The sequence below is a fragment of the Anoplopoma fimbria genome, chromosome 1, assembly GCF_027596085.1.
Source record: "Anoplopoma fimbria isolate UVic2021 breed Golden Eagle Sablefish chromosome 1, Afim_UVic_2022, whole genome shotgun sequence".
In the NCBI taxonomy this organism is placed as follows: domain Eukaryota; kingdom Metazoa; phylum Chordata; class Actinopteri; order Perciformes; family Anoplopomatidae; genus Anoplopoma; species Anoplopoma fimbria.
Window position 1 is genome coordinate 11,866,354 of NC_072449.1, and position 24,093 is coordinate 11,890,446.

Genomic DNA, 24,093 nt, shown 5'->3' on the forward strand with positions numbered 1-24,093 from the left:
CACATCACTGATGTATGAAGACCGGTGAGAAGTAACTGTAAACTGAAAAAATAAATATTTTGCATTTTGACATACACTGGTGTTATATCCGAGACTTATTTCTCACATTCTACTCTTTATTTAGTGCAAGTATTGACAGGTCCCTTTGTGTTAAAAGAACGGATTTGAAGGGCCCCCTAGCTAAGTTCGCCTTGGGCCCCCAAATTACTAAACCCGCCACTGGTCCCTAGTGTCAGAATGATTGGAGACAGAGCCCTCAGTTATCAGGCTCCTCTTCTGTGGAACCAGCTTCCAGTTTCAGTCCGTGGGGCAGAACACTCATCACATTTAAGAGCAGGCTTAAGGCCTTCCTCTTTGATAACTAGCATAGGCTTGCTCAGGTTTATAGTTAGGGCTATACAAAATAAACTGAATTGAATTGAACATGCCAAAGTCTTCCTGACTGAGCTTACACTATAGCTTCATGAGAACTATCATATACATACAGGTACATACATGAAATGTGACGGCTGCATTTAACCCATCCTCTGCATCAGGAGAAGTGTACACTTAGACATGGGGTCAGTAGGATCTGGGGATGGAACTGCTAACCTTCTGGTCAAAGGACCTGCTCTACCCACTGAGACACTGCCACTCTACTGGAGGGATATTCTTCCAAATATGTTCCATAATTTCCTGATTTGTTAACAATTCCCATCTTTTGTGCCATGTATTCAGTATGTTCTACAAATATTCATTCAGGTTTTATTCTCTCATCTATATCATGCACCAAAGTGATGGATGGGCAGACTGATAGCCCACATCCACTGAACATATATTCTTTGAACAGTTACCCTAAAGGTCCTACTGCTTGAACATTATGCAAATAAACATGTGGATATTGAAACATCTGATTTACAGTGTGTGTAAAGAGTCAATGACAAGACAGGAATAAATGACCAGAAACCAGATGGATGGCAGATACAAAGCTAACTTCCATAATTTATTTACAAAAGCAACATACAGCAAAACATTGCCATCTCACAGGTAACTAACTGAGCACAAAGACCCACAATTGAGGAGGTTTATTTATTCAGTTCCTGGGTTGTTGTGGTTGATTCTCTCCCACAAAGAAAGAAAACAGGGGAATCTGAACATTTAAAGATCAATAGAGAGTTTAAGGATATTCATTTGGCAAAAGAATGATGAGAAGACTAGAGGGCTATCTGTTAAAACAATGGTAATTTACATAGAAAATCTCTGGAGGTCCACAAACAGGTAAAGCTGCAGCTGCTTCAGTGTAAGTTCATTTCTTTACACAAAGACTTAATGGACTGTTCTGAACCACTGATCAGACTTCTTGAGTGAGAAACCAGGACCATACCAGTAGTCTACATGTTTAAGTCCATTATGGGATAACTCTACTACAAGTTGGCTCTCATTTACATAGTTTTGGCTTTCATAAGAAAATGATTATGCTTTAAAGAAAACTGGTGTAAATCCCTTTGATATAACCCTGTTATACTGTCCTGTTTGATACTGTTATCAGTAAGGAAATGTGTTTCTTGAATAAACTCAACCTTCAGTATGAGCTACCTTGCTTGCTACTTATAATTAGCAAACCAACTAGCTTGGAGAGCTTTTGTGACCGCCAAGGGCTAGCATTTTAGCCGTTAGCTGACCAGCTACCGTAGTTTGCTAGCGAGGCCTGATGAGTGGTCACTACATTACCAAGCTTCTAGCACCACCTGGATGGACCATTCACATGTCATCATAACAGTTGGTTATGCCACTTTCTGGTGTGACCAAACTTTAGTAGTAGTCAAAATAACATATAGTAACAAATACTAGTATGATCCCGTAGCACCTCACTATTTATGAAGCTAAGCGCAGATGATTCAAAAAAATGTTCATACCTAAGTACTCATTAGCCAATTGTAAACAGAAATGACACATAACAAAGGGAAAATATTGCAAAAGACACACTTGGTATTTAAACAGCTGCGGGACAAAAACAAAGTGTCACAGAAAATATGCAAAGAGACAAACCATTGGACTTAAAAGCCTTTGTCCAAATAAGGTCAAAGCACAGGCACAGAAATGTGGCAACGTTGCAAGCTGTCGGTCCACTCCTCGTCCTTTGTGGTGGTCAGTGGTTTCTTCCACAGAGTAGGAAAGTCACGTAGACTGAGTCTTGCATCCTCCATTTTCGTGCCAGATGGACTCAATGGTGACGGGATCAATGGCATTGAAGTATTTATTGTAGTGACCTCAGTAAATCCACCCTTTAGTAACAGACTGGTGGTGCAACGCTCTGATGAACCTTTGATTGGTAGCACTGACCAGTGGAATGGTAGACAGACAGACAGCAGTCTTTGCCTGCTGGAGGGGGGAGGGATCTGAACGTATAACCTTAGCTGCTGTAAATCAGCCCCGTGGGAGATGGTGTTGCTTTAGAAAACCTGCTGTACTCAAAAAGCCACCTCTGGGTACAAAAAGTCACTGTTATACCATGGTGTTGCTCTCGCCCACTTTGTCCACATACTGGAAGAAAACAAAGAAATCGTGTTTAGTGTCAACTGGTTGCTTCTGAGCTTCTCTCATGTAAACAGGATGATCTGACACACAGACCTTACGGCCCACTATCCTGAAGCAGTTTATAACGGAAAGCATGCATGACTAAAGGGGACACACCACAGGTAAACGGGACAAACTGAATCACTCCCTGGCATTGTTGCTTGTTTTCTTATTACCAATTTAGAAATGATTCGCAGTATTTCATTCATTTCATTGAAGTTTTTTCATAATATATATATATATATATATATATATATATATATATATATATATATATATGTAGTATAAGGGTGTCGTGAATTATGTTTCTACTCATTAATATTCTCTCTTCTGTTATTGTTGTTTCTGCATTCCTACAAAGCATGAATGATGCATAACTTTTGTAATTATTTATGTTACTTATGTTATATTTTTAGCGTGACTTTGTAACATCTGTCCAAGGACTGGACCAAAAGATGAAAAATAGCCTCTTGGTGTGTTTATAGTGACGTTTTATCTTTATTTTGAACTGTCCCAAATACCAAATAAACAACAAATGAGTGCAGATTTCTGTGGAATGACTTAACAGTTTGTAATTAAAGAATACAATGATTTGTCTTTTTGTCTATTTTTTCTATTAAGACCTTTAATTTAAATATCAAACAAACAAACAAATAATATCAGTTTCTACAAATCATGCCTCTACAAGGCCAAGTTGGAGTGAAGCTACATCTTTTGAATGGACAAGCAGTGTTTAATAGGTTTAAGATCCACAGAGCTTTAACGTAGAGCAAGTTCAATTTTGTGAACTTTGAAATTTGCACTGTTGACCGCTTAAACCTACGAGGCAAGCCAAGCTAGTTTTTTTTTTAAGTTTACTTTTTGAACAGTATTGACTGTGCAAGCTGTTATTACAATGTTATCCTATTAACAACAATGACTGTGGGTTTGAAAATTTCGTTTTATGGGGTTTTATTTTGAAAACTGTTACTTTTGGCTAATCATAGCACTGAGACAGCCCTAGTGAGAGTAGTCAATGACATTAGGATACATTCATATACTCATCATATAAATCATCAGTGTTGGTACTTCTCCATCTGAGTAATGCTTTTAACACATCTGATCCTCGTAGCACTTATTGCATTCGTATTAGTTGTTGCACTTATTGTATTCGTATTAGTTGTTGCACTTATTGTATTCATATCAGTTCGCTGCACTTATTGTATTCGTATTCGTTTACTGCACTTATCCTATTCGTATTAGTTTGTAGCACTTATTGTATTCGTATTAGTCTGTTGCAATTATTGTTTTCGTAGTAATTTGTTCCTGCACTATACTTTTGCTCTGGTTTATGCTTTAAGATGCTTGTTTAAGAAAGGAGATGCACTTATGACCTCTGGTGACTGAATACACTTCCTGTAAGTCGCTTTGGATAAAAGCGTCTGCTAAATGACTGTAATGTAATGTAATGATCACAAAATACTTTGAAATAGACTGAGGAATCATACTGGACCGTCTGTAACTGGTTTTCCTGTTAATTCTCTGGCAGAAGGTCCCTTTTTTAATTAATAATAACCTTTCCAAAACCTCCACAATAACCTGTGGGGTGCCCCAAGGATCGATTTTAGGGCCACTTCTTATAACTATATATGTTGCCCGTTGCTGATGTCATCAGGAGACACATGATCTCTTTCCATAGTTATGCAGATGACACACAACTTAACGTGGCAGTGTCTCCTGATGACACCGGATCAATTGATTCACCTTTTAAATTTATTTTAGATATGAATGTTTGGATGTCCCAAAACGTTTAACAGCTCAACCAGGATAAAGCTGACATTTGAGTCAGGTTCTAAAGCTCAGAGAGAGAAACTGGTTGCAAAATTAAATTCCCTAGGACAAACCCAAGGCCTACGCCAAGAAACCTTGGTCTTTGTCCAAAATCTGAACTTGAAGGCTCATTTGGGTATTTCACTTAATCTGCATTGTTATCGCATAAAATAAAATGCTAAAGTACTACCATTTCTCTGTATTACTGTAACACTCTCCTGTCTGGTCTACCAAACTGTTATCAATTAGCTCCAGAGGATTCAGAACTTTTTTTTCTTTTAAATGTCTTTAAACTTCATGGTCTTTCACTGACATATACTGTATGTCTCTCATGCTAACAGTGTATGAGCCGGTGCAGGACTAAAACCGTTGGTGAGATAGCTTTTAGGTTTTGCGCTTTGAGCCGCTGGAACAGTCTGCCTGAGGATCTGAGAGCTGATAGAAGTGTGACCATTTTTAAATTTAAAACCTACCTATTCATCCAGGCCTTTGGTTAATAACGGTTTATAGACGTTGAAATTATTTATTCACTTATTTTATTGAATTCTTTCTTATTCCATGCTGTAACCACTATTACTACTATTATAGCCCTAAATTCTATTTTATCACATTTTTATCATTTGATTGTCTTGCATTGGTCTCAAATTCTTTAACTGTTGAATTCAACAACACTTTGCACTGCACTAACCTGTATGAAAGGTGCTATACAGTTTGATTGATTAATGGATTGGAAAGCTGTTTTCTGCAGGTCGCTTTGCTGGTTGTAGTGGCTTCTTAAATAGAGGAAGCTGTCGTAGTGTTCTGTTGGTCAAAATGAAGTCATAACGCTCTTTGAAAGGAGACCTGGCCAGGGCAACAGTAAATTATAAGCTTTGTTGCATCGTCCACTTAAATATACAGTAACACTAGAGGCTGTATAAACTTCTTCACAAAAAGACATGATTTGAGATCTTGGCACTAATATGTCTACAGAAGATCACAAGTCTCTATGCCATCAAACTTCCAGCAGGACCTTTTCCAACCTCACTTTCCACGCACAAATTCAAGTAAAAAAACAAAAACATAAGTACCATAAATGACTTGGACTGAACATTTGTAATTGAAACTTGGTTTACCTGCGGTGTGTGCCTTTAAAGCCAAATGAATAAATGAATCATGAGCAACAAAAGTCTATCATGAGCTACTTGTTTTCTGAATATTGCAAAGCGTATTAAATATGTTAGCATGCAAGGGAGAATCGGCAGTGACTGACCACGACTGCTGATTGTCCTCAGAGCCTTAGGAAGGCTTTAACAAAAAACAGACAGAGAGACATTCACCTCAAGACAAAGCTACCCACACATCAGCATGATTGGAGCATGTCCATTGGCCACAAACCTGACTTGTGCTACAACCGATCGTTCTGATTAACAGTGTGGAGTTAGAGCCCAGATGACACCGACATCACTTAATTTCCCAAACTACCTTTTGTTGTTGAAATACGATGTACATTCAGATTTTGAGTCCCTTGAATGAATCTAAACTACATTAACAGGCAGTGTTACTAATCCAAACAGCATTGTTTTATTTAAGCAGCTGAAATGTGCAGAAGCTGAGCTGTCATTGGATCCAAACAGTTTGGTAATCTGTGGTGTTTGTGGTGTTTGAACAGGGTGATTAATAAACAAGGAAAAGCCATGCTGCGTGTAAACAAAGCAGAGCTGCAGGATCACTGCAGTGCTGGTAATACATACTCCACTGATGAAGGGCAGGTTCAGAATCGAGCCCAGGACGGGTATTCTTCTGATGAAGCCCACTACAACTGGGAAGAAACCCCTGCATGTGATGAGGGGGAAAGAGAGAGGGAGGGGTTAGTCAGAGTCCTAATATAGATAACTGCATGCAACAGAGAGATACAAATAATAACATGGAAACATGAACAATCAAAAATGATTTGCCTGCAACATTAAAACTCTCTCATTAAATAAAAAAAACTGCCTTGTTTTTCTGGGTGTTCTGTCCTGTAGACAGTTACACTCATAATCCCATTGTTGTCCTGTGGAGGGTAAAAACATCCTCCTGTAACGTCTGTGACACACTTCTTTTCTCCAGCCAGTGATGACCTTCAGTGGGAGGTTCTGGCATTAACGCCAGTTCCACACCCACTGCTCTGTTTCTCAGCTGGTGCCCCCCTTTGGTTCCTCTTACCTGAACAAGAGGAAAAAGCCGTAGATCTCCAGCACAACTCCGATGATGGGCCAGCCAATCAGCACCACAATCACACCTCCCAGGAAGAAACTGGTGGCCTTCATCTTGTGCTTCTGGAAGAAGAAGCGGAAGGTCCTCTCCAGCCCGATGACAAAGGCAAGTCCAGCAACAAACAGGATCTACAGTGAAAGAACGGGGGTTGTCCAGTATTAGAGAATGGTCCAGTATTGGTCCTTTGAAACTGCAGGGACACCCCCACCTTTTCCTTCATCTTGACTGAAGAGTTTATTTCAGTTGTAGTCCCTTTTTCTAGTGCATCTTGGGTGCAGCATCCAAACAAACAGCAAGAAAGCACAGGTTTGTGCTAGTATCAATATAAGGACTAGGGATGAAATTTAATTTAACGCTATTGATCTTTAAATGACAGATGTCTATCTGAGTGTTATGGTAATTATTATTTCTACTACCGGTAAAAAACGTCTTCTGTGGCTCAGGAGGAGCTTTGTGAAGTCTGACAAAATAACCCTGATGATGTCATAGCTACGTCATCAAGGTTATCTCCGTTTTGGTTAAGTGACTTAAAACTTAAACAGAGAGTCTGCATTACAAAACGGGGATGGGGAGTTGGAACACATCCTAGTGTACATGGGATGGAGGATCGAACAAATAGATTATAATGAAATTGCATTATGGGAAATGTAGTATCCTGTGATTTTGGAGTTTGACCATGACAAAAGACTTCTGCTGCTTCAATTCTGACTATGCTTTTTTCCTCTGTCTCCAATGGGGAGTCCCCCATTTCTAACAGTTAGAGGCAACTGTGCCAGTTAGCCGAATCGGATTCTACTGAGGGCTCATGCTGGTGGTTTGAATGCCATACAAACATAGTGAGTGCTTGTTTCTACTAGTGCGCTGAGGCTGTCTTGAAGTGACTTATGTGGCACTGTTAACCAGGTAAGAGCTGATAAACTGCTCATGATTGTGAAAAGCAGAGGATGGATCTCCACGTTAATGATATATTAGATAAAAGCTTTGCAGATACATACGAACATGTAAGATGAATGACTGAAAAGTTATTTCTCTGATGAATCTGAACTAGAAGTTTCACCTGTAAGTTCCTCAACATCATATATCATATCAGTTGAATGAAGCAGAAACACTCACATTTCCAATAGCCAGGAGCGCTTTGTCAAAGAACAGGATCATCCCGAAGAAGAGGAAAAACACGCCGAAGCCTGTTAATCCCATTCCAATCTCTGCAGGACACACACATACCACAGGAAGGCTCATTATTCCAGAGTTTAGAGCTGGACATCCTCAGATGAATTATGATATTTGACACCTCCCTAACACGTTGTGCACTTTCTGCATGTCATACTGGTTACTGGTAAATCAAATTTAGCGTTAACAGTATGGGTTCGTTATTTTTGAATTGACAAAACTTTCATGAGTACCGCGTTGACATAAGGTAAATATTTCTAATAAACAACAGTGAAACTGCAGATAGTAATATCACTGGAGCTTTCACTGGACCTTAATTGGTCCCTCTCTATCTGAAGCTTCTCAAAGCTTTTGATCCCTCATGACTACATGGACGTATGTTCCTTTCCAGTAAAGGACTCGCTAGGAGCCACGCAGTTAGTAGTAAGAGTTAGCTGTTCGCTATTTGGGCCATTGGTTAATTTATGGCACGCCATGGCAGAACAAAAAAAAAGCTAACTTTCCGAGCAGTGAATGCTAATTGCTAGTTAACCAACTGCTGCAGCTGATATGAAGCCGGTGTCACAGAGAGGAAAGAAACCTACAGAGATGGTTGAACACAAATGGGCTTACTTTGGGAGTCCGTTAGCGAAATCATCTTGACGCCAAATAAACGTACGGAGATAAAAAAAATAAAATAGAAACAATATTAACGTAGCATTCAAGTACTCCTCTAAGAATAATTTGGATGACAGCTGCCAGTGCAGCAACAGCCACGTCTTCCGGAAACACACCTTCTCGTCATGTCAGCTTCCGGAGTAGCGCTTTGTCGCATTCAACATTGCAACTTGACTTCGACGCCTTAGTTGTTTCATAGAGTTCGCTACTCTATTGTTTTAATAAATAATCTTAGCATCTGCAACAGTGATCAGAATAATACATCTACCGTCTAAGAGATTATTTACGGAAAACGAGACACACTTCAACCCCCAAAGGTTTTTGTCAATTTTCACTGGAAATGGATCTTGAATGCATCACATTTAAAGTTGGGATATTGTTGCCCTGTGTTTGTCCCTTAAGGCGTTGCTGATGAGGACTTCAGATACCAGGATATTCTTGCTTTGAATCAGGCCTCCCAGGTCATACATCAAACATAGCCTAAATACGCTTTATTGTGACACTCCTTAGTGTGACACTCCTGCAGCAGGAAGTGGCTCTTTTAGTCATCCTGGCAGACGAAACACAGGGCCGAGTTCCCCCTGCGTGAGTTTTTGTCGGCTCGGCTCAGCTTCTTCTTCTTCTTCTTCTTCTTCTTCTTCTTCTTCTTCTTCTTCTTCTCTGGCAACGCTGAAGTGGAGTCCACAACAGCAACGGCGCCTGGACGGAGTGACTGAATGGTTTGTCATTTTATGTAATGCTTTTTCAAAATCTTGGCCCAGAAGTTTTAGCAGCACATCATAGTGGGTAGCAAAGCTTTATCGAGTTGGCTGGAGAAGGTGGCAGCGAAGGCCGGAATAACATTAATTAATATATTCATCAACACGCTCAGTGAACCTGCTGCCCTGCGATAAAGGAACGTGTGCAACTAGTTACGGTCAGTTATGTGGGTTAATGTTAAGGGGACCAAATGTGGCATATAACGTGACTTTGTAACAACTATTAATATTGGCTAACTGGAAGTAGATGAAGCTTTGAACTGGTTTCACTGCGCCTTTTATAGGTGAACTGGCAGTCATTGAAAATAAGAATATAATAATGTATGTAAAAATCAAATGATTGAATGTAAACCACAAATAAGTAGAAGTAGGCTATTTACTCACACAACAAAGCAATAACTAAACGAGCATCAAAACTAAAGGTCAGATGTAGCCCCAGTGTGTGCCTCTCATCTGAGCACACGGGGTCCAGTTGGAAACCCAGTAGTTCTTTGTGAAAAGTGAATGAAAGGTTAAAGGAAACTGCATTTCATTGAAATGCCTTTTTGTTTGACAGGGAACCATATCAACATCTCTTTGGTTGGCTCCTTACCCAGCAAGTCAATCTTGAGAAATATGGATGGAGGTGGCAGAACTAATGGTAGGTCTGTTCTTCCACTTTAAGTCACTTTAATTTGCATGAAAAATGAACCAAACCTCATTGGAAACCCAAATGTGCAAAGATGTAAACATTTCCACAGTTCTCTGTGATAATCCTGCAGTGATCATTGTACAAGAGGAGGTCGATCTCATGGGAACTGATGAGAGACTACACCCTGCCTCAGCTCTAAAGGGACACTGGGGGAGGGACCGAGAGAAGGAATGAGATCATTAGCTGTGCAGGTGTGAGACCTGACAGTCCTCCTCCACATCCTTTCTTGGGAGATACCTGAGTAAAAAAAATTATACCTATTATAATACCTTTTTTAATACCTATTATCATTATTAGGATTAATGACAACATGCATTTCACAAACGACACATCCTTTCTTGGGAGTGAGCTCAGTTAAAGGGCTGTCAGAGCCACGGTGTTTATCTGAGGGGGAACTGGAGGTTGGGTGCTACGCTTCCGTGGACAGAGAGTTAGATCTTCTTACATAATTACAATTTATGATTACAAAAGGAACAGTTACATTTGTAGAGTCCTGCTATAGTTTGAGATTATTCCAGCTGTGATGTCACTCTCTTTTATTTGTCTAAGGGTGCTCAAAAAACTTTGGAAAAGGATAGACAGGTGTTTCCTCGCCTCCTCAATCACTAAACCTTGCTCCTCCAGATGCATATTAGGAATTGGGATGTTCTTCGAGATTGAGCGCTAAGATAGATTTCCGTGTCACATCCAGAGGAGCGAGGAGACAAGGTGACGAGGAGGCAGGAGTCTGGAAATGAGAAAGGCCCCCTAGTGACTCCTCTAGGGCCACCAGCAGGTTAACAGTTTGGGCTTTCATTGAAATATCATGACAACTGTTGGATGGATTGGTCTGCAGCTTGGAACAGATACCCATGTTGCTCAGAGGACCAGGTGACCCCCTGACCTTTCCTCAAGCACCACCAGCAGATCAAAGTTTTCACTCATTCTGGCACTCAGTTTGGTACACACTCATTTTGAGATAAAGGTCTCAACAACTGTATATGGATTGTTGTGACATTTGCTACACACATCCCCCCATGATGAAATGTCTTCACTTGCATATAGGTATATTATATATTATATATTTCCCTTATTAAAACAGGGAAATCAATGTAAAATAGGCTGCATTACACATCCTTTGCAACTACCTCATCTCCTCTTACGTGTCCGTGTCAACACCCATATCTGCTCAGAGTCATGGTCTCTAACAGTGCTCCTGCTGTGTTCCTTCTTGTTCAGATGTGCAGGCGGAGCTGGACTCTTTGGAGGCGGAGCTAGAATTGGTGGAGCTGCAGATTACAGATCTCCTGCAGAAGCAGGCTGAGCTGACCGGTCGTAAAGATGCACTTCTGCAGCAACTGGAGGAGGCCTGTGATGCTGCACAGCCGTCATCCTCAAAGTCATCTGGAGCTCATCCAGTACTGAGCAAGCAGGAGATGAAGCTCTATGATGGCACAGGTACTCATTACATTACATTACATTACAGTCATTTAGCAGACGCTTTTATCCTTTTATACTCTTCACACATTTTACATTTCGCACATGCTCTGCAACCTAAGTCAGTTTAAACTAGGGCTGTGTATTGTAAAGCACTAATCCAATTTTTTTTAAATGAAAATGTAAAAATAGAGCTGAAAATGCAACTTGCTGTATATGACCTGGATTGTCTAATACCTACATCACATATTGATAATTTAGAGGACGGATTGCACCAAAACTACTTCAAAAAGGTATTTGCATTCCACAGTCACTCAGCAGAGAACACACTGAACTGAAATGCACTTGCAATAAACAATGATATGAAAATAAAGTGCATTTTGTTTTCTCATTGTGCCACAGAACACTTTTTTTTTTACTAAAATGCACTTGCCACAACAAAATAATATACTGTATTCTTTTCAAATTGTGTCACTGACAACTCTTAACTTACATATAGATGCCTTGCATTTAGTAAAGTTGTCTGTCACTATTGCTGGGTCCTTCCCATTTACGTCCCATTCCTCCAGGTTCAGTTTTCAGTAACTCCTCGATGTTACTTCCTGTTCAGCTCTCGTGCTGTGGTGTCGTGATGTGGTGTGAAGTAACGTAATGTAACAATCGACTTGGTGGTCTGGTCGTCTAACATCGTCAGGGCTACTCTCTCTTTAAGGGGGAGAGAAGTTTCGTCACCTCTTCTTAAATCCTGGGTACTACACTGCTACATCTATCATGTGCCAGGAATGAGTCGGGATCATGTAGCGCCGTTCTACAGAATGCAGCCGCCTGCTTTGGAGAAGCCATGTTGTGATTTTGGCCGGGTCATGTTAGAGGCCGCGAGGTCACTGGCCTTAGCTTAGAAGGAAACCAGCGGAGGGTGAAGAAGGAGGGTAATTTCAGAATCAGAATCAGCTTTATTTGCGTGCGCATACAAGGAATTTGACTTAGTTTTTTCCGTCATTCTCAGTGTACATAAATAGAAATAGACAAATAAGAAACAGAAAACAAGGACAGCAAAGTAGGATGAGGTCATTTACACAAAGACGCCAACAGCAGTGTAGAACTGCAGATACAACGAGATTTAAGGACTTCTGTTGGTAAAGACCGACGGCAGAATCAACCAACAAATCAAAGGAGCGGCAAGAGACTTGATCATTTATGACCAAATAAAGAACCGACTACATCAGTGTCATGTCCCGACTCCTGCACGCTCTACCCAGGTCCCACCCCTCGCCCCAAAACAAACTAATACTTCCAGTAAATGAGGGCGAGTCAGACATGGACGACGTCTGTTATGTGCTACATGTGTGTCTGGAGAATCAGGTCCAGAGTTGTTATGATAAAAACTGCTTGAGATTCACTTAGGTTGTATGTTGACTTGTGATGACTTGTGTTGTGTTGTAGATTTCCATGGTCCAAAGAAGTGGAGCGCCACCTGAAGGACTCGTTCCATCTCTCCACGTTCAGACCTCTACAGCTGAAGGCCATCAACCTGACCCTGTCAGGCAAAGATCTGTTCCTGGTAATGCCCACAGGGAGAGGAAAAAGCCTCTGCTACCAGCTGCCTGCAGTCTGCTCAGAGGGTACGCTAACACATATGCACAGGGTTGGATCTAAACCAATGTCCTCACACTGCTCATGCTCAAACATCACTTCTCAGATCATTCTGTTTGGTCCTGAATGTAATCACATCACATGCTCTTGTCAGGTTTTACATTGGTTGTCAGTCCCCTGGTGTCCCTGATGGAGGACCAGATCATGTACCTGAAGTCCATCGATGTGCCAGCAGTCATGCTGAATGCGTCCAGTAGCAGGGTAACCACTGGCAACCTTGTTGTGCCTATTTATTTCACTTCAGCTCACCTTTCAGGCTGTTGATCTCGTCTTATGCTACTGTTTGACAACTAAGACTTTCACACTTTCTGCACAAAGATAAATAAGTTACAGTATAAAAGCAACATAGACAGTCACTACCTTTTGCGTAGTGTGTGCTGATATTGAGACTTGCAGGGAGGCAGGAGACGTCTTACTGCTTGTGGGTCATGTTGATGTGCAGGACTCCTTCCAAGCTCTTTATACAGTCACTGCTGAACTCATTGTTATTGTAGGAGGAATTGCAATAAGTTCCTCAGGTATCCAACAGTTTTTCCCCCCTCCTTGTCTCTTGTCCCTTGTCATCTGTCCAACTGACAGTCAAGGGCAGTAACACTGTCTCATAGTACTGTGTGTAAAAACACAAAGAGAGAGTGGATTCCAAATATGTTTTCTGAATTTACATATGCACTGAGTAACTACCCGTATTAAGATGAGTTGTGAGTGTGAGGCTGAAGTTATATTAAACACAGGCTCACATGAAGGGAACAAATTAACCCTACAGTCATTTGTTTTGTCAAAATGAGTTCAAAACATTTTTCTTAATGTATTTACATTTGTATGGATAATACTAATGTTTTGATGTAAAATGTCAGTTTTAAAGGTGTCAAAAAAATGAATAAAACAAAATGTCTAAAAAACAATGTAGGAGCATGCCAAGACTGTCATGGCTGGAATGACGGATCCCAAAGCTCCTTTCAAGCTGCTGTATGTGACTCCAGAGAAGATCGCCAAGAGCAAGCTGCTCATGTCTCGTCTTGAGAAAGCCCATAACGCAGACCTGCTGAGTCGGATCGCTGTGGACGAGGTTCACTGCTGCAGTCAGTGGGGTCATGACTTTAGACCAGGTGAGATGTGTGGAAGTAGAGGTCCTCCGAGGCCACCTCACTAACCCCCTTCTCATCAAATACGAGGTTTGTCTTCAAGGTTGATAAAGGTGTTCCTGTGCGTGTGTGCAGATTATAAGCTGCTGGGCATCCTGAAGAGGCAGTTCCCCAACGTCCCCCTTCTGGGACTCACCGCCACAGCAACCAGCAGCGTCCTCAAGGACTGTGAGAAGATCCTATGTGTGCCACAGCCAATCACACTGTCGGCGTCCTTCAACCGAACCAATCTCTACTACGAGGTGGTAACCATGGCAGCTGCACTCTCTGATGCACACACCTGTCAGCCAACTGCTTCCTACTCAGGCACACACAGAGCGGATGTCTCTTAGTCAGTCGTGTGCTCTTCACACCTGCTAACAGACCTGTCAGACCATCAAACCCCGTTACTGCCTTGAATGTGCTTACAAAACATCGAAGACCATACTAGTGTATTTGCATATTTAACCTGTTCCTAAGAAAAACCTGTGATCTATACTTGAAACCTGTCCAACTTGATAAATTGAACCACTTAGTCTCTAACCTGGATAGACACTGGTACAGTGACACTGACAGTCTGCTTGTTTCTCAGGTTCGGGTTAAAGACTCTAACTATGATGCATCAATAGATGATGTTGCCTCTCTGATCAAGAACAGATACAAGGATCAGTCAGGTACTGCAGCAAACCGCACCACGCTGAGGCTAATCTCTCTCTCTCTCTCTCTCTCTCTCTCTCTCTCTCTCTCTGTCTCTGTCTCTGTCTCCTCGAGATAGATAGATAGATAGATAAATAGATTTATTTATATTTGTGTGTGTAACATACAGAGCAGTCATTCTCCATGTTCCCTGACGTGTGTGTCATAGGGATCGTGTACGTGTTCTCTCAGAAGGATGCAGAGTCAGTGTCCTCTGCGCTCCAGAAGAGAGACGTCCTGGCCTTCCCCTACCACGCTCACATGGACCCCGACGATAGGTCCCGCGTTCACCGCAAATGGACCTCCAACAAAATCCAGGTATTTGGGTGCGTTACACCTATAGGTATCCTGAGGGGTGAAACATTGGGCTGAGATTTTCTTTCTTCTTTGGTTTATGTTGACTGGAAAAGGAACTGATCCCAGAACTGTAAATGTTCAGAAACCTTAGCGAAAAGTGTAGTAATCACTACGCAAGTCATATCACAGTAAGTACGTATTTTGTCAAAATAGATTAGACCAAAATCTGACTTTTGACATTTGATTTAAAATCTTTATCATTTAAAGTGCCCAAAACAAGTTCTGTTTTGTCTGAACAACAGTCCAAAACCCAGAGATTCAGTTTCAAATGATGCAATCCTCACACTGGAGGGTGGAAACAGCGTTTATCCTTTTTTAAAATAAATAAACAGATACATTTTCTGTCCATCAACTAATCAATTAATTGGATAATTGTTTAATTTTTGTGTAATAAGCATGCAGTAACTTCAAAATGGAGCCTTAATAAAAGAAAGGACTAGGGCTGCACTAAATATAGTTTCAGCAGCTTCATGTGCACAGTGGTCACATGACATCACAGGACGTGTGATGTGACAAACAGCAATATTGCTGCTTGATACAAAAGGAAAACACAGTTTTCCATATCTAATCCAGTGTTTCCCATTAGTTACCTGCAGACAATACTTAGACCCACTACGGTTTCATTATTCCCCCTAAATATTTTTACTTTTCTCAACCGGGTTTTCCCGGGGGATTCATCTGGAGGCGACGGCTCTGCGGGAGGATCCTCTCCTCGGTACTGACTGGCTTTCACTGGGCACATTAACATGTGTGCCTGTCCATGTGTGCCGCAAACCGGCTCTAGTAGGGGTTCCTTTAAGGCCAGGGTTGGAGGTTGGAGGGCCCCAGCTATAAGCTTTACAGCACCCCTCTGCCAGACCTCACTGCTTCCTGGGACCGTGGATTTTGTCAGTGTCCTTGGTCTGTGGTGATGTCGGTAACCCTGCTGACCCGTCTCAAGTCATGGACGGATTATGATTAAATCGTTTACTGGAGTACAAATTGTTTATCTAGCCTTTTTAATTTAGTCCTCATAGTGCAGCCGATTGATGCTTAAACTTGAAAATGTACTAAATTTAGGATGAAAAGTATTTTTTCATATCACGGTAAATGTTGCAGTTTTTTTCTGATATTGTGTAGCCCTACAACAGATGATAAGAGCTGTATGTGCGGCTGCCCTTGAGTTCCTTTTTTTCATTGTTTGTCCTGTAGGTGGTGGTAGCCACAGTGGCGTTTGGTATGGGCATCGACAAGCCTGACGTCAGGTTTGTCATCCACCACACCATCAGTAAATCGATCGAGAACTACTACCAAGAGAGTGGACGCGCAGGTAGACCCCGCTTCACTCCTATCAGGACAGAATACTACTTTCTACTGGTACAGCTCAGTGAATGCCTGTCTGTGTGTCTCCAGGGCGAGACGACCAACAAGCAGACTGCATCATCTACTATGGCTTCTCTGATATCTTCAGGATCAGCACCATGGTGGTGATGGAGAACGTTGGTCAGAAGAAGCTGCTGCAGATAGTGGATTACTGCCAGAATGTTGACAGGTAGCGGGTTCTCAGTACGTCACACAGTGTCAGAGAGGATGGCTCACACATTGTGACTTGTCTGACTATTGCATCTCGTGTTTGCTGTTTGAAGGTGTCGGCGCTCTCTCATGGCTGTTCATTTTGACGAGGTGTGGGATGATGAAGGATGCAACCAGATGTGTGATACCTGCCGCAATGCAAAAGGTGTGTGTGTGAGATGTGCTTTGATAGAATTCATGGTTGCCTATGTTCTTAAGGGATATGAAAAGCCAACTTCAGCCCTCTATCCTTCCAGACTTCACCACCTTGGAAATTACCCAGCATGCCAAGCAGGTGCTGCAAATTGTGGAGCTGGCAGCGTCAGTGGATGAAAAGCTGACTCCGCTGAAGCTGGTGGATGCGTGGATAGGCAAAGGCCCAGCAAAGCGCAGGAAGATGATCCAGACCACCACCCTGTGTCGGCCGCAGGCTGAAGCTGTGGTTGTGATGCTGCTGCTGCAGGGATACCTCAGGTGACTCGTCATCTTCTCTTGTTTCTTCCTTTCTTTTTTCGCGTAGGAAAACCAATCAAAACCATCCAATACATGGTCATGGACTGTAAATATTGTTTAAGTTGTAATAGGGCTGCTCCTAGTGGATCGATTGTAAGAGGAACACGTTGAGACTCTGTCTGACATTGGCATGTATTTCTGTGTGGTGACTTCAGGGAGGATTTCAGCTTCACTCCGTACATCACCCACTTCTACATGAAGCTGGGCCGCAAAGCTCCTCTGCTGAAGAACGAGGCTCACACACTCAGCATGAAGATGAGGTCAACAGGGGCAGGGTCTGCTGTGGTGAGTAATGCTGGTCACATATCCAACGGATGTCCCACACTGTCTGATATTGTGCATCATACGCATGTATTGCCTGAGGAGTTTTTTTTTTCTTTCTTAAAACTCAAAGATACTCAAATACCTTTATGAAAGAACTCAACCTTTCCACGGTTCTCTCACTCCTCTATTGGCAGTCCAGTTACTTTGTGAAACGTCTACAGCACTCCATTTATCTCATGTTGTTCTTCAAACATGTCAGTGCTGAGAGTGAGCTTTAAAAAGCCTCTCTTTGCTTAGGGTTGGGTAATGTGGAAAATAAAAAAACCACAATTAGATGCCAAGGTTATAAAAGAATAGCCAGTATGCAGATTGAAGTATGAGGTGATTTGACTGAGCTGTGTGAAATACTCCTATGCAAGCCGCACAGAGTCGGTCTCAAAAATTATTTAAATGAGGTCATCAAGTGTCCCTGAAACAAGCATGTCCTTGGGCCTCCTAACAGCTTATTAGTATTAGTATGACCATTATCCTTATTATTATTTTAATCATTACCATTATCCTTATTATTATTATTTTAATCATTACCATTATCCTTATTATTATCATTGTTACAAGTCGTAGTAGGACTACTGTTATGATTGTTATTATTATTATTATTATTATTATTATTAGTAGTAGTAGTAGAGTACTAGTATTATTATGAGGAAAAAAGCATTATCATGATCATTATTATTAATATTGTTATACGTATTATTATTATTAGTAGTAGTAGTAGTAGTAGTAGTAGTAGTAGTAGTAGAGTACTAGTATTATTATGAGGAAAAAAGCATTATCATGATCATTATTATTAATATTGTTATACGTATTATTATTATTATTAGTAGTAGTAGTAGTAGTAGTAGTAGAGTACTAGTATTATTATGAGTATAAGCATTACCATTATTATTAATATTGTTATACGTATTATTAGTATTAGTATTATTAGTATTAGTATTATTAGTAGTAGTATTATCATTGTTCTAATTATTGGGAGAGAGTGGTTTCCTATGTGAGGAAAGACGATACTTGTCAAAGTAGAACCAAACTCTGAGGAGAGATATAGTTAGAGGAGTGAGACTTTTTGAGCCTTCTGTTTCTCCCTACTCTTCATTAGGCAGGAGAGAGGTAGAAAACATTCAGCTTAAGTTAGCTGAGGTAGTAATTAAGAAATGTTACTCGCTAATGTGGAACTATGAATCTAATCCAATTTGATAAGAGGTTTGAAAGGATTTTGATTGGAACCACAAAGCTATCCAGCTGATGTCTACGGCCGTATGAGCAGCTGCATCTCCAGTAGATCTCCAGTCAGTCAGTATTTACTCCATTAAAAAATACACAATAAATGTTCTAATGTTGCCCAACCCTACTCTACATACATTAAAATCATACAAAGTGTGAACATAGGACTTGCTGAGTTAACTAATAGTTACTGTATAAAAAAGTAAACTGACTTGAAGGAGTTGATCAGAGTTGTTATTGTAAAGCAAACATTGTGGTAAAGGTACACATGGGTCTGCCAGCTGAGCATATTGGCCACCATTTGAACATATTGTGTCTTTTACTAATTGTTTTTAGAAAGCCATGGAGGTAAGTCCTGATTGAATTGAAGCTAACTGTTGTGACTGTTCCTTGATAATCCCTGCTGGATCACTAGCACACAGCTACTGATGAGGATCATTAGTAGCTAACATGATTAATCATAGATACATGTAGAGTCCACTGCTGCTCTCATGTTGTCACTGTCATCTTCACAGCTGTTTACAAGGATCGATGCTTTTTACTGACGTATGTATTCATCATCATTACAGTATTACTACTACCAGTCACTTCAGAGTTAACAAAGTCCACTTACTATCTTTTCTCTGTTTCCCGACCTTTAAACGCCTCTCTTGGTCTTCATCAGCAAATCAAAGTTGGCTCAGTTTTAACGTGATCAGGTATGAAATGATGATGATGGTGATGAAGACTGTGAGATGTGGTTAAAAGCTTTGGACTTAGATTTTAACCTTTGTCATTTATCAAGTTAAGCCCAAAAGGAGGATCTGTTTTTCTATTATTCTAAATGTGGTGTTCAGTTCTGTTCAGACCACTTAAGCCTGTGTGACCCTTTTAGATTTCTTAAACTGTTCCATGTATACCTGCAAAGACCCTGAATGATGATCTGAGTTCAGGGGGTCCCGGCCTCGGCCATGTGACGACAAATGGAGGATTCTGTTGTGTATGTCCATGTGCAGACATGAGTGTCCACCCTCTCGTGTCCCCCCATCCACCTCATGCTGGTCTTTGAACCTCACCGGTAAAGACTGTTGTTAATGACCTGCAGGTGAAAGCTGTGAGTGGCCGGGGCAAGGCCAAAGAGGGAAAGAGATCAGTTCAAAGTGGTGGAGATGCCCCTGTGTCCAAGAAAGTCAAGACAGGCCTCCCCTAACCCCCCCCGCCCTGTCCAGAAGACACGCTGCCAAAGTACAGTCCCTCATTCTTTACTCTGTTCACTACTGCTTCTATCAGCATGGCACTGTCCACACTCAGACTGGATGCTTCACTGTTGGATCAGACAGTCTCGAGTGCTGGAGGAATCTGTGTTTATGTCATTTAAACGCTTTATAAGTTGTCAATTAATAAGCATGATGTCATCTAACTGTTCCTAACCAGCAGGCTTGGGCGATAAACATTTCTGGCACCAGAAGCTCTTATTGCTGTTTTGTATGAGTTTATGTTATTGCATCAATCTTCCTGGTGACACTAATTACAGGAAAATATAAGCTCAACTAATGTGCTCCTTATTAATGCATTTGTGTATGGATGTAGGATGATGTCCTCTATGTGGCTGCTGGACACAGTAAAACACCTCCAGCATGTTCCATCTGCAAACAGTGTGCTAGTCACCAGCCGTCTAAAGAAGCTGCCTATTCAAAACGAGATTCACAGTCTGAACATCACAAACATTCACTGCACATTAGAACTGTATACAGAGCTATTTTATAATTCATGTGAGTGTGACCTATGGAGTATAATTGGCTTGCTGTATGCATTAATGAGGAACAGGACACACTGTGGATAGGATGGACAGTGCATGTCCTTTGAATTTCAAATTCTAACAGAAATTTAAATATGTAATGTATCCATATTATCGCCCAAGCCTATTGCTCATGATCTGTGGTGCTGATGCCCATGCTCCCACTAACCTTCACTAACATGAAGCATTTGTTCTTACTGACTTCACAGAGGGATAGACATTCTGTTTCGTTACCTATTTGAATTGCATAGTAGCTTACTCTAAAAGGACAGCAAGTAATGAATGTTATGGTGAGTGAACTGGTTTCACTTTTCTCCTGTTGTTCACTGACACTTGGTTCTCACATGGTTACAGGACACATCAGCCAATCAGGAAGAGCTTAATAAGACCTTTGACCCCGTTGTCATGGACCACAGCTGTCCCCCACAACCCAAAGTGATAGTATTTAAAGACCAGAGGAACCAGAACAGACGACAGAGCGAGAGAGCACAGCAGCAGATGACGCACCGACCTGGAGAGGAAGAGGTGAACAGAGGGAGCTCCATCACGCCTCAACATGGAATTGAGGTTGATGTTGAAATAAACATTATAGATAACAGTGATGGTCAGAAAACACCTTCACATCCACTTAAACCTTGTTCCAAACGCAAAGCCACCACCCCTCAGAGAGTGAGGAGGAAACCCCGTGCTGCAGCAGGTGTTTCCAGTCAAGGCCCAGGGGATGACACGGCGCCCAGCTCTCCATCCCACGCCTCCATCATCTCTGAGACTGCAGCCGAAGAGCTCTGTGACCTGAGGAACTACTACAGCAAACAGCTGAAGAGAATTAACCACATTTCTCATGAATACCTGGGGCAGCCCTCAGAGCCAGGGGTGCTGGCATGTATCAGGGAGCCTCTGAGGAGCCTCCGTCTGCCCCGCAGGCTGACCATCGCCCGGACGGCTCGCAGCCTGTGGACCCGAGTGAGTGGCAGGAGGAAGCTGGTTCACCGCTGACGGCACAGTGTGAAGTTCCATTTAATGCACATAGGTGTATAGACAGCTGCAGGGATGACAAATGTTTGTAGGCTAACAGAAAGTCAGTGTCGGCCTGGTAACCTGGACACAAAGCCAATGGGATACTTCCGTTACATTTTGGATTATTACAGAAAAATATCTCTGTGGCAAACAAACTTTATGATTCGTACACTTTTTGTTCAGCAAAAATAATCTTCACAACGGAACTCCACCACGGTCACATGACCTTACGTTACCACCACTAAGCTAAAGTACTGGTGTTCTAATGAGGACGTGTAGTCATCTCATTTAGACTCTTTTTTTCAAGACTAACAGCTTCTAAATTCTCCAGAGGGGTGTTCATTGACCTATTTCACATCAAAAAACAAAACGTTCAAATCTCTCGGCTTGTGTTAAACACAGACCTTTTTTCAGACATCTAACCAGCAACAAACAAGGGAACATGAAGTGTAAAATTGCTGAGTCACTTTCAGGTTTATGGACTCCTTCCTGCAGCTCTCTATCATGAAACTTGAGCTTCTGCACTACTGTAATCCAAAGGTTCTTTCAGCTGTCCCAGTTAAGAAGCCACTATGTGAAGGATTTCAAAATGTCAGACTCTGGAGCCACCTGGTGGTAGTATCCACAAAGATACTGATGTACATGCTGCCACAGATCTGACCTGGGATCATTAGGATCAATGGACTTAAATGTAACCATATGCTGTAATAAGAATGTGAAAGATGCTGTAAGAGAAAGACATGTAAATGGCCTTCACCCTTCATGGACTGATAGACATTTTCCATAATTCATACTTCAGCTGCTGTGTTGAAGACTGGATGTCTTTATGAGTACATTATTAGACTTGGACCTTGAGTTAAAGCTGTACTTCTCTTTTCTGTCTCACATGTCTAGACAGAAACACTAGCATGTTAGAATGTTTTTTCCTGCTGTCCCCTACTGTGACCCGTAGGAGCACATAGCGCTACACAGTGAACATGGAGGAGACAGAGGAACGATGCTGCTGGTTCTGTGAGGTGGAACTGGGAAACCCAGTAAATCCTTTCTTCATACTCACCACCATTGTCCCTGGAAATGGTTTCCCAGCACCTACGATCGATGACATCACGCATCAGCTTGCTTTGATTGGTCGGGGTACGCTGCATGCAGTGATTAGCCAGGGGATTGCCTTCTTTTTGCCTTCTTCACGCCTTCTTCACACTTCTCATGTGAATATGTGAGACTTACTGTCTGAAACGATACCGTTTGTCTCTCCCTCTCTATGACAGTCAGCTTTCACTCCACTTTCTAGTGTGGACTATAAACACCCAACAAGGTCGGTCAACACATTGTACAAGTTCTGATGAAGCAGAACCCGACCCTGAGACCCAAACGGACTAAATGAATATGGATTAGTGTTGACCGAGCTTCTGACCAATTATCCACCTGAGAAAATGCACTGTTTGGTCAGCTCTGTCAGTTTATTATTCTGCTGTATGTTTGTTTCATAGTGCTAGTCTTGAGACCTGGTTCATGTGTTGACAATCAGATCTCAATTTGGTTAACTACTCATACTAAGTGTTGTGTTGTTATTAAATCTCATTCCTAACAGCAGTGTGAGCATCAGATGTGTCCTGAACTGAAGCTAACAGGTGAAGGAGATGTGACTGTAAATGGAACCACTGGTTGGTCCGTCTGTTGACCACAGCTGGATCCTGTCAGTGAACAATGCTGTGTCTACTGAGGATGTCACTGCCAGGTTCATTCCTGCCAGTTAATTATGCCAGTGATCTTTTGTTTATTTTTTTGGATTTCTGTTAGGCAGGTAGATGTGAAACCAGTAAGTCACAGGCAGCACAGCAAATATTAGAGGGCTGTCAGAAGCAAATAAAGGTATCTGTAACCTTAAGATATACGTTCTTTCTGCTTTGCTGTCCTTTATTTTAACCACCTGAGGACCCTTTACATCTCTTCATAGCATACAGGGAGCAAACCAATGGAGCGCTTGTCCGTTAAGTTAGAACAGTGAGGAACACACACACACACACACACACACACACACACACACACACACACACACACACACACACACACACACACACACACAGAGAGAGACAGAAACAGCACTCAAGCAGAATGACTTGGAGAAAGTACTTCTTGTGTGAACAGCTCGGCTATTACTTGTGCCACTATTGACAAAGCGCGGTGCTTCATGGTACATGAACCCAGCCTGAGACCTGAGTATAAATGTATAAATCATTAGGGGTTCTTAGTGAGTCAGAAATCACACAGCTTGACATCACTGAGGAACAGTCAGCTGTATGTGAAGGTTTGTCAGGAAGTACATTTGTAACACCAATGTTTTTGATCAAATCAAGAGGTGGCCTTATCCTTTTTTTGTTTTGACTTTCTTTTCTAGATTTTTTTACGGTGTGTTTGTGGGGACTATTTCCAGCTGTGGATTAATCCACATTGGGTGCTTTAGAAAGTAGTTGTGGCAGAAGGGCAGTGTGTAAGATTGAGTTTAAATAAACTGGAGTGTGTGTTCATGATGATGAAGAACATGTCACCAGAGCAACAGTGAAGCTCACT

General features: G+C 41.6%; 2 protein-coding genes across 2 annotated transcripts; one reads left to right on the forward strand and one right to left on the reverse strand.

Moving 5' to 3' along the window:
* Nucleotides 1-954: 954 nt before the first annotated feature.
* Nucleotides 955-8,530, reverse strand: LOC129092003 (vesicle transport protein GOT1B). Its single transcript, XM_054599746.1, has 5 exons — nucleotides 8,386-8,530; nucleotides 7,717-7,808; nucleotides 6,553-6,731; nucleotides 6,099-6,180; nucleotides 955-2,523 (listed from the first exon to the last, which is right to left on the reverse strand). Exons 1-5 carry the CDS (start codon nucleotides 8,408-8,410, stop codon nucleotides 2,485-2,487), a joined length of 417 nt encoding a protein of 138 aa, XP_054455721.1. The 5' UTR covers nucleotides 8,411-8,530; the 3' UTR covers nucleotides 955-2,484.
* A 289-nt stretch (nucleotides 8,531-8,819) lies between these two features.
* Nucleotides 8,820-23,421, forward strand: LOC129091994 (ATP-dependent DNA helicase Q1-like). Its single transcript, XM_054599736.1, has 16 exons — nucleotides 8,820-9,149; nucleotides 9,745-9,828; nucleotides 11,098-11,316; nucleotides 11,865-11,943; nucleotides 12,739-12,917; nucleotides 13,043-13,149; nucleotides 13,856-14,054; nucleotides 14,166-14,332; nucleotides 14,662-14,743; nucleotides 14,935-15,083; nucleotides 16,314-16,431; nucleotides 16,515-16,653; nucleotides 16,748-16,839; nucleotides 16,931-17,147; nucleotides 17,342-17,471; nucleotides 20,860-23,421. The coding sequence occupies exons 2-16, from the start codon at nucleotides 9,804-9,806 to the stop codon at nucleotides 21,499-21,501; spliced, it is 2,544 nt and encodes an 847-aa protein (XP_054455711.1). The 5' UTR covers nucleotides 8,820-9,149; nucleotides 9,745-9,803; the 3' UTR covers nucleotides 21,502-23,421.
* Nucleotides 23,422-24,093: the final 672 nt, after the last annotated feature.